This window comes from Oryx dammah, unplaced genomic scaffold (genome assembly GCF_014754425.2).
Source record: "Oryx dammah isolate SB20612 unplaced genomic scaffold, SCBI_Odam_1.1 HiC_scaffold_17, whole genome shotgun sequence".
NCBI lineage: Eukaryota > Metazoa > Chordata > Mammalia > Artiodactyla > Bovidae > Oryx > Oryx dammah.
In genome coordinates, this window is record NW_024070201.1 from 19,719,719 (window position 1) to 19,731,261 (window position 11,543).

Consider the following 11,543-nt stretch of genomic DNA (forward strand, 5'->3'; position numbering starts at 1 on the left):
CATTGTTTCCACTGTTTCTCCATCTATTTCCCATGAAGTGATGGGACCAGATGCCATGATCTTCGTTTTCTGAATGTTGAGCTTTAAGCCAACTTTTTCACTCTCCTCTTTCACTTTCATCAAGAGGCTTTTTAGTTCCTCTTCACTTTCTGCCATAAGGGTGGTATCATCTGCATATCTGAGGTTATAGATATTTCTCCTGGCAATCTTGATTCCAGCTTGTGCTTCTTCCAGCCCAGCGTTTCCCATGATGTACTCTGCATGTAAGTTAAATAAGCAGGGTGACAATATACAGCCTTGACGTACTCCTTTTCCTTTTTGGAACCAGTCTGTTGTTCCATGTCCAGTTCTAACTGTTGCTTCCTGACCTGCATATAGGTTTCTCAAGAGGCAGGTCAGGTGGTCTGGTATTCCCATCTCTTGAAGAATTTTCCACAGTTTATTGTGTGATCCAAGGATTCTGTGGAAAAAATGAAATTACAGTTATTTTTCCAGTGATAAATATTTACTTTCCTTTTATCAATTTACGCTGTTTCTGTATTTTTAATTTTTGTTTTGTAGTCTTTTTTCTATAAATTAATTTGTTTTTATTTGAAGGATAATTGCTTTACAGTATTGTATTGCTTTCTGGCAGACATCAACAAGAATCAGCCATAGTGTAATTTTTGGGGCTGGAATTATTTTGAATGGTAATGAAATTCAATACATAGTATTAATATGTTTCCTATAACTCAGTTGAAGGGATGGCTACCTCTGATGTGCCCGTCATCTCCCAGTGTAGTTGTGACTGTAAGGTAATTACTGTCTTAGCGTTGCCAAAACCTCAGTTCTCTTCTCCACTGTTGTGTCTTCTCATTGTTTCATTGCTTGTCATTTCTGTCACCAAAAAGCAGTAGTTCTGATGAAACAGCTAGTAGAAGATAGAAACTAGAGATTATAATAAAACTTTTGACATATCACACTTTTTGTTTTTATGTTTACATTCGGTTATCCTCTAGTTGAAAGGGTTGGATGTATCTTTTTTGACTTAATGAAAACTTAAAAGGTAAATAAATCCCAATGTTCTAGGTAAGAAAAGGTCCTATTAACTACGTTGTCTTGTGAATAAGATATGCTTAATACTAAACCGTACCTTCCCCCCTTTTTATACAGATCGCGGTTGGGCTGCCAAATTTGTTTGACAAAGGCTATGGACAATATGACTGTTCGAGTACCTGATGCCGTGTCTGATGCCAGAGAGTCCGTTGATATGGGCATGAACTCCTCAAAGATAGAATAAATAGGAATATTTTCACAACATTTTACCCTATTTTTATAATTATTCTTAATGTAATTAAATGAGAACATGGATGAATGGGTTTATTATTATGACTAGATTTACTACTTAATTCATCTGATGTAACTGCTGAATTTTGTAGTTCTGAATGTATGCCATTTTTATTTTGATTAAATTATAAAAACAAATACTAGAAAGTAGTTAATTTGATAAAACCTTATGTATTTTACCTGTGATTGATCAGCAACATAAATCTTATGCCTACTTACCTATAAGTAAGTAGGTTAAAAAAGGGTGTCATTCTGTCTCTTGGATGTGGGTGGAGGCAGAGATGTAAGGTGGCTTGTCTAGGGTCATACTGCAAATTAGAAGGTTAGTACTGGAACTGTACATCATTAGATCGAAACTGGGGAAATTAGGGATATCTTATTTAAAGTCTGAGCACAGATAATAAAGTACTGTCAAAGATGTTTGGTCTCAATTCTGACTGAGGTGGAGGAGTAAACTAAAAATTGGATGTGTGTATGTATGTGTTTTTTAATCCTGATCAGAATGGTCTGTCTTTGTAATCTTTAAAAAGTAATGCTTATTTATAAATCTCTCCCTGTGACAAATTGGATATCTTATGGATTAGATTTTCTCTGTCCTAAGAAGGGGACGAGGCCAGGACAGAGCCATGTGGTGTGCAGTGAGCACGCAGGCAAGGTCCTGAGGGACTGGGGGCTTGAGCCCCTCAGATTGCCATCCATGTGTGGCAGACATTTGTATTTTATGTTTACTCTGAATAAACTGATAAATGACAATAAAGGGGTATGAAGTATGCTCTTGGAAGTATAATGAAACAGTAACTATTTTGGACTAATGGGGAAGGGCAGAAAAAAATTAGTGCAAAGTGAATTGTAAAGTTGAGTTAGCTTCAAGTACATCTGTGCACTTTGAGCATTAGAAGCCAGGTGCTAGAATCATCTGAAGGCTTATGATTCCCTCAGGTGACTGGCAAGTTGATGCTGGTGTCTGCTGGGGATCTAGCAGGGGCCATTGACTGAAACCCTCATGTATGTACGGTCCCTTCATGTGAGCCAGATGTCCTTACAGTGGGTTAGGTGGTTTCTGAGAGCCAGTGCCCTAAGAGGGCATATAAGCTTCGCTAGGCAGAAACTGAAAGTCATGGAGTATTGCTTTTGCTTGTTTGTTTCATTAGAAGTGAGACACCAAGTCTGACCCATCATTTGCGTTGTGGGATGTCAGAGAATTTTCAGACATTTTTAAGCCATCACAGTAACCATTACTTTCAGATTAATTTACTAGCACTTAATTGCCTGTGAAGAGGGCTAGGTTTTACTCGTGAATTGTGTTCCAAAAGATTCTTATGTCTCCTTTATTATGATGGTTCATTTGTTTTATTCTGACTCCTCATAGTTTTCTTTTTGATGGTTTAAATCCAGGAGAAGAAAGATAGGCTTTCTTGCAAAGAAAGATAGGCTTTCTTTCTTGTAATTTTTAGTTTACATTTCTCTGTCACTTTGCCATCAAGAAATGCACCTTCCTTTGGCACAGTACTCTATATAATTGTTAGTTACGTGCTAATACTTAATGTTGTATTTGGTTTTCACAGATAAAACCATCCTGTAATTATGGGAGTAATTCAGAACTGCTGAATTTGTTTAAGTGAACAATTCTAAGGATTTCCGAAACCTTTTGCTTAAGTTTCACTGTGAAAAATACTGTCAAATTTTTGTCTTAAAGGACAACTGTCCTCCTTTTAAAATAACTACTTAAGTATCACATGGTGATCCATGTGGTTTTCGTGGCCATTAAGCAATAGAACAATTACATTTCACTTGGAAAAATGTTTTCTGAGGTAAATTTAGATTCAGTATATGTTTTCCTATTTTTTTCTTCCTTTTTACAGCTCTTATAATTGCTTTTCCTTTTTTTAAGCTACTTGAAATTTTGTGGTGAACCACATTTTGAGATCAGAATTTCTTTGATGACTTTCTTATTTGTAGGATAACATCACTATAAATAAAAAAACAAAATAATTGTATTCATATTCCTAAAAACAGCCTGTGAAAATTTATTCTAAAGTGTAAACCATTCATAGATATTCAGAAACTACATGTAAACTTTGTTTCTTGTTGGAAAAGTTTTGAAGAGTAGAAGCATGATCTTTGTGAAGCAGCAACAGGATTCCTTTAACATATCAACACATCACATGATATCAAGTTATTTTTATCAGATTTTCTTCTGTTTCAAAGTTGCTAGAAACTGAAAAATTAGACAGCCAGCTGGCAGGAGGAAGACATGATCACCAGCAGACAGAAATAAATGTGGCTATGACAACAGAAACAGGAAGTTAAAAGATAATTTAAATCTACTCAAAGCAACTTGAGAAGTTAATGGGAAAGATCTTTACAGTGAGAGGTGTTACTTCTGCAAAAGCCGTTAGTAATAAGTCACCTAATCAATGTCTTATTCCTCTTCCCTTTTGAATCCCATTTGCTTATCTTATTATCTGGATGTATTATTGGTCATTTAATTTTTAGACTTGATTTGATAATAATGTTATAAAATTAAGAAAAGTCATTGTGCCTTTCTGGCTCCCTCTGTCCCTTTGTCTGCTGGTCACTTCTGGAGTAAGGACTACGTTGTGTTCAGCTTTGCAGTTTCTGTTGTGGTATTTAGCCCACAGTAGGTATACAGTAGGAAGCACAGGTGGCTCAGTGGTAAAGAATTTGCCTGCAGTGCAGAAGCTGCAGATTCAATCCCTGGGTTGGGAAGATCCCCTGGAGAAAGAAATGGCAACCCACTGTAGTATTTCTCTATGGGAATTCCCATGCACAGAGGAGCGGCAGGCTACAATCCATTGACTCAGCGACTAAACAAGGTATACAATACATAGGTGAATTAATCAAAACTTGGTTCTTACAAGGAATGTGATTCCGGCAGTTTGCTCTTCAGCAGTCACCTGTTACTGATGGGATTACATGAGCCCAGTATAGGCCTTATACTGTGCCTGTATCCTAACTCCAACTTAACGGGAGTTAGATACATAGGAGTATTTTCTTGAGAGGTCAGATAATCTCCATTATGTTTAAAAGGATGGTGTTCAACTTGTGACTTTTCTTTTTCAATTGAAGTATAGTTCATATACCATATTATGTAAGTTACAGGTGTACAGTGTAGTGAATCAGTTTTTAAGGCTTATAATCATTTATAATTAAAATATTGGCTATATTCCCTGTGTTGTACAGTATATCCTTGTAGCTTATATGTAACAGTTTTGTACTGTTTAACCCCCTAGCCTTATATTGTCCCCCTCCTTCCCTCCACTGGTAACTATTTTTGTTTTTTATATCTGTGAATGTTTCTTTTTTGTTATATTCACTAGTTTGTTGTGTTTTTTAGGTTCCACATGTAAGTAATATACAGTGTTTAACTTATTTCACTTAGCATAATACTCTCCAAGTCCATCCATGTTGTGGCAAAATTTGACTTAAATCATTGCAATATTTTTTGGATCTGTCTCCTAAAGCAAAGGAAACAAAGGCAAAAAATAAACTAATGGGACCTAGTTAAACTTAAAAGCTTTTACACAGCAGAGGAAAACATAGACAAAATGAAAACACAACCTACTGAATGAGAGAAAATATTTGTAAATGATATGACTGATAAGGGGTTAATATCCAAAACACATAAGCATCCTCTACACATCATATCAAAAAAACAACCCAATTAAAAATGAGTGGAAGATGTGTAGACATTTTTCCAAAGAGGACATGCAGATAGCCAACTGGCACATGAAAAGGTGCTCGACATTGTTAATTATCAGGAAAATGCAAATCAGAACCGCAATGAGATATTACTTCACACCTATCAGAATGTGGATCATCAAGAACGCAACAAATGTTTTCAAGGATGTGGAGAAAAGGGTACTCTTGTACACTGTTGGTGGGAATGTAAATTGATGCAGTCACTGGAAAACAGTATGGAGCTTTCTCAGAAAAGTAAAAGCAACACTACCTTATGTTTCAGCAGCCCTACTCCTGGGCATATATCTGGAAAAGATGAAAACTCAATTCAAAGAGATTCGTGTACCCCAGTGTTCAGAACAGCATTATTTATAATAGCCAAAGTACAGAAGCAACCTCAATGCCCATGAACAAATGAATGGATAAGGAAGATTTATATATACACAGTGGAATGCTAGTCAGCCATGAGAAGAATGAGGTGTTTTTTTTTTTTTTTTTAACATTTTGGCCAAAACAGTTTTGTTTTGTTTTACTTTGTTTTCATCTTTTTATTTTAATTTTTTCTTAACTTTTGGTGATCAACTCAAAGAAAAACCTTTGTTATATTCAGTCAGAAATAATGCTGTCAACCACTCTGTATGTGAACTCATTTAATGATAATCCTATGATAGAATAACTTTTATATTGATATACTTTTTTTTTTTGCTGTTTATTTCTTTTACTTTACAATACTGTATTGGTTTTGCCATACGTTGGCATGAATCCACCATGGGGAAACAGTTTTGAATCAGGTCAGTGCAGATCCCTCTGCTGGTCTTAAGATTTCACTGGTTCCTGAAGTCTGAGTGCTGAAGTCCTATAGGTGATACATGGACTCCATTCCCTTGACTCATGTGACACTGTCACCACCATGCCTGCAGATCAGTGGTGCTTCATCTTAGAAGTATCTGACGTCCTCTAATTTTTTTCACCACACCACTTGGCATGTGTGACTTCCCTGGCCAGGAATTGAACCTGCACCCCATGCAGTGGAAGCACAGAGTCTTGACCACTGGACTGCCAGGAAAGCCCTGGCATCCTGTATTTATGGTAGCCTTCAGTGAGTTATCAGCATTGGGTTTTCCATCGGTTCTGATGAGCATTCTTCAGAGCTGTGGAAGAGGAATAGGAAGTCAGAATCTCCCCAAACCAAGCAAGCAGACATTGAAAACAACTCTCTGGTTTTAATGTTCTTTTTTGCTGTTTAGTCACTAAGTCATGTCAGACTCTTGTGACCGCATGGACTGTCCATGGGATTTTCCAGGCAAGAATACTGCAGTGGGTTGCCATTTCCTTCTCCAGGGGGTCTTCCTGACCCAAGAATTGAAGCACAGCTCATGCTATGTCTCCTGCATTGCAGGCAAGTTCTTCCCTGCTGAGCCACTGGGGAAGCCCCTAATGTTCTTTAATGAGAGCCGCCTTCTGTTCTGTAACTGAAGTCCAAAGTCTGAATGAGCCTTAGAGAGACAGCAAAGTAAGCTGTCATATAGTGCAGGAAAAGCACCGCAAACGTTGCTTGAAAGCCTGGGTACTACCGTTTTTAAAAAATTATCTAAAACTTGGAAATAAAGCAGAAAGATTACTGCAGGTCACTTCAAAGTTGTACTTAGAGTGTTGTCTAACTGGGCTACCCAAGGATCATCTGAAGCTCTAGGGCAAGGAAGTTGGCAAAGTATCCTATGTGTTAAACCATGCCTATCCCCCCCCCCTTTTTTTTTACTTTATTTTACTTTACAATACTGTATTAGTTTTGCCACACATTGACATGAATCCACCACAGGTGTACATGCGTTCCCAAATATGATCCCCCCTCCCACCTCCCTCCCCGTAACATCTCTCTGGGTCATCCCTATGCACCAGCCCCAAGCATGCTGTATCCTGCATCGGACATAGACTAGCGATTTGTTTCTTACATGATAGTATACATGTTTCAATGCCATTCTCCCAAATCATCCCACCCTCTTCCTCTCCCTCTGAGTCCAAAAGTCCGCTCTACACATCTGTGTCTCTTTTGCTGTCTTGCATACAGGGTCATCATTGCCATCTTTCTAAATTCCATATATATGTGTTAGTATACTGTATTGGTGTTTTTCTTTCTGGCTTACTTCACTCTGTATAATCAGCTCCAGTTTCATCCATCTCATCAGAATTGATTCAAATGTATTCTTTTTAATGGCTGAGTACTACTCCATTGTGTATATGTACCACAGCTTTCTTATCCATTCATCTGCTGATGGACATCTAGGTTGTTTCCATGTCCTGGCTATTATAAACAGTGCTGTGATGAACACTGGGGTACATGTGTCTCTTTCAATTCTGGTTTCCTCGGTGTGTATGCCCAGCAGTGGGATTGCTGGGTCATAAGGCAATTCTATTTGCAATTTTTAAAGGAATCTCCACATTGTTCTCCATAGTGGCTGTACTAGTTTGCATTCCCACCAACAGTGTAGGAGGGTTCCCTTTTCTCCACACCCTCTCCAGCATTTATTGCTTGCAGACTTTTGGATCGCAGACATTCTGACTGTGTGAAGTGGTACCTCATTGTGGTTTTGATTTGCATTTCTCTAATAATGAGTGATGTTGAGCATCTTTTCATGTATTTGTTAGCCATCCATATGTCTTCTTTGGAGAAATGTCTATTTAGTTCTTTGGCCCATTTTTTGATTGAGTCATTTATTTTTCTGGAATTGAGCTGCATAAGTTGCTTGTATATTTTTGAGATTAGTTGTTTGTCAGTTGCTTCATTTGCTATTATTTTCTCCCATTCAGAAGGCTGTCTTTTCACCTTGCTTATATTTTCCTTTGTTGTGCAGAAGCTTTTAATTTTAATTACATCCCATTTGTTTATTTTTGCTTTTATTTCCAGAATTCTGGGGGGTGGATCATAGAGGATCCTAGTGTGATTTATGTCGGATAGTTTTTGCTTATGTTCTCCTCTAGGAGTTTTATAGTTTCTGGTCTTACATTTAGATCTTTAATCCATTTTGAGTTTATTTTTGTGTGTGGTGGTTAAAGTGATCTAGTTTCATTCTTTTACAAGTGGTTGACCAGTTTTCCCAGCACCACTTGTTAAAGAGATTGTCTTTACTCCATTGTATATTCTTGCCTCCTTTGTCAAAGATAAGGTGTCCATATGTGTGTGGATTTATCTCTGGGCTTTCTATTTTGTTCCATTGATCTATATTTCTGTCTTTGTGCCAGTACCATACTGTCTTGATGACTGTGGCTTTGTAGTAGAGCCTGAAGTCAGGCAAGTTGATTCCTCCAGTTCCATTCTTCTTTCTCAAGATTGCTTTGGCTATTTGAGGTTTTTTGTATTTCCATACAAATCTTGAAATTATTTGTTCTAGTTCTGTGAAAAATACCACTGGTAGCTTGATAGGGATTGCATTGAATTTGTAAATTGCTTTGGGTGGTATACTCATTTTCACTATATTGATTCTTCTGATCCACGAACATGGTATATTTCTCCATCTATTAGTGTCCTCTTTGATTTCTTTCATCAGTGTTTTATAGTTTTCTAAATATAGGTCTTTTGTTTCTTTAGGTAGATATATTCCTAAGTATTTTATTCTTTTCGTTGCAATGGTGAATGGAATTGTTTCCTTAATTTCTTTTTCTACTTTCTCATTATTAGTGTATAGGAATGCAAGGGATTTCTGTGTGTTGATTTTATATCCTGCAACTTTACTATATTCATTGATTAGCTCTAGTAATTTTCTGATGGAGTGTTTAGGGTTTTCTGTGTAGAGGATCATGTCATCTGCAAACAGTGAGAGTTTTACTTCTTCTTTTCCAATTTGAATTCCTTTTATTTTTTTTTCTGCTCTGATTGCTGTGGCCAAAACTTCCAGAACTATGTCTGATAGTAGTGGTGAAAGTGGGCACCCTTGTCTTGTTCCTGACTTTAGGGGAAATGCTTTCAATTTTTCACCATTGAGGATAATGTTTGCTGTGGGTTTGTCATATATAGCTTTTATTATGTTGAGGTATGTTCCTTCTATTCCTGCTTTCTGGAGAGTTTTTATCATAAATGGATGTTGAATTTTGTCAAAGGCCTTCTCTGCATCTATTGAGATAATCATATGGCTTTTATTTTTCAATTTGTTAATGTAGTGAATTACATTTATTGATTTGTGGATATTGACGAATCCTTGCATCCCTGGGATAAAGCCCACTTGGTCATGGTGTATGATCTTTTTAATGTGTTGGAAGATTTCTGATTACAGTTTCAATTTCCGTGCTTGTGATGGGTCTGTTAAGATTTTCTATTTCTTCCTGGTTCAGTTTTGGAAAGTTGTACTTTTCTAAGAATTTGTCCATTTCTTCCAAGTTGTCCATTTTATTGGCATATAATTGTTGATAGTAGTCTCTTATGATCCTTTGTATTTCTGTGTTGTCTGTTGTGATCTCTCCATTTTCATTTCTAATTTTATTCATTTGATTTTTCTCCCTTTGTTTCTTGATGAGTCTGGCTAATGGATTGTCAATTTTATTTATCCTTTCAAAGAACCAGCTTTTGGCTTTGTTGATTTTTGCTATGGTCTCTTTTGTTTCTTTTGCATTTATTTCTGCCCTAATTTTTAAGATTTCTTTCCTTCTACCAACTCTGGGGTTCTCCATTTCTTCCTTTTCTAGTTTCTTTAGGTGTAGAGTTAGGTTATTTATTTGACTTTTTTCTTGTTTCTTGAGGTATGCCTGTATTGCTATGAACTTTCCTCTTAGCACTGCTTTTATAGTGTCCCACAGGTTTTGGGTTGTTGTGTTTTCATTAGTTTCTATGCATATTTTGATTTCTTTTTTGATTTCTTCTGTGATTTGTTGTTTATTCAGAAGCGTGTTGTTCAGCCTCCATATGTTGGAATTTTAAATAGTTTTTCTCCTGTAATTGAGATCTAATCTTAATGCATTATGGTCAGAAAAGATGGTTGGAATGATTTCGATTTTTTTAAATTTATCAAGGTTAGATTCATGGCCCAGGATGTGATCTATCCTGGAGAAGGTTCCGTGAGCACTTGAGAAAAAGGTGAAATTCATTGTTTTGGGGTGAAATGTGTCCTATAGATATCAATTAGTTCTAACTGGTCTAATGTATCATTTAAAGTTTGCATTTCTTTGTTAATTTTCTGTTTAGTTGATCTGTCCATAGGTGTGAGTGGGGTATTAAAGTCTCCCGCTATTACTGTGTTATTGTTAATTTCCCCTTTCATACTTGTTAGCATTTGTCTTACATATTGCGGTGCTCCTATATTGGGTGCATATATATTTATAATTGTTATATCTTCTTCTTGGATTGATCCTTTGATCATTATGTAGTGGCCTTCTTTATCTCTTTTCCCAGCCTTTGTTTTAAAGTCTATTTTATCAGATATGAGTATTGCCACTCCTGCTTTCTTTTGGTCTCTATTTGCATGGAATATCTTTTTCCAGCCCTTCACTTTCAGTCTGTATGTGTCCCTTGTTTTGAGGTGGGTCTCTTGTAAGCAGCATATAGAGGGGTCTTGTTTTGTATCCATTTAGCCAGTCTTTGCCTTTTGGTTGGGGCATTCAACCCATTTACGTTTAAGGTAATTATTGATAAGTATGATGCCATTACCATTTACTTTGTTGTTTTGGGTTTGGGTTTATACACCCTTTTTGTGTTTCCTGTCTAGAGAATATCCTTTAGAATTTTTTGGAGAGCTGGTTTGGTGGTGCTGAATTCTCTCAGCTTTTGCTTATCTGTAAAGCTTTTGATTTCTCCTTCTTATTTGAATGAGATCCTTGCTGGATACAGTAATCTGGGCTGTAGGTTATTTTCTTTCATCACTTTAAGTATGTCTTGCCATTCCCTCCTGGCCTGAAGAGTTTCTATTGAAAGATCAGCTGTTATCCTTATGGGAATCCCCTTTGTCTGTTATTTGTTGTTTTTCCCTTGCTGCTTTTAATATTTGTTCTTTGTGTTTGATCTTGTTAATTTGATTAATATGTGTCTTGGGGTGTTTCGCCTTGGGTTTATCCTATTTGGAACTCTCTGGGTTTCTTGGACTTGGGTGATTATTTCCTTCCCCATTTTAGGGAAGTTTTCAACTATTATCTCCTCAAGGATTTTCTCATGGTCTTTCTCTTTGTCTTCTTCTTCTGGGACTCCTATAATTCGAATGTTGGAGTGTTTCATATTGTCCTGGAGGTCTCTGAGATTGTCCTCATTTCTTTTAATTCGTTTTTCTTTTTTCCTCTCTGATTCATTTATTTCTACCATTCTATCTTCTATTTCACTAATCCTATCTTCTGCCTCCATTATTCTACTATTTGTTGCCTCCAGACTGTTTCTGATCTCATTCATTGCATTATTTGTTATATATTGACTCTTTTTTATTTCTTCTAGGTCCTTGTTAAACCTTTCTTGCATCTTCTCAATCCTTGTCTCCAGGCTATTTATCTGTGATTCCATTTTGATTTCAAGATTTTGGATCATTTTCACTATCAATATTTGG

At 36.6% G+C, this 11,543-nt stretch overlaps 1 protein-coding gene across 2 annotated transcripts in view; it reads left to right on the plus strand.

Annotated features, from left to right (window-relative positions):
- The window catches only part of FDX1 (ferredoxin 1), a 33,980-nt gene extending 32,190 nt beyond the window's left edge, over positions 1–1,790 (plus strand). For both annotated transcript variants that reach the window (XM_040257971.1, XM_040257969.1), the window contains one exon: positions 1,153–1,790. In XM_040257971.1, the coding sequence (XP_040113905.1) occupies positions 1,153–1,279 (127 nt within the window). In that variant the 3' untranslated portion in view covers positions 1,280–1,790. The remainder of the gene's footprint in view (positions 1–1,152) is intronic.
- The last annotated feature ends 9,753 nt before the right edge of the window (positions 1,791–11,543 follow it).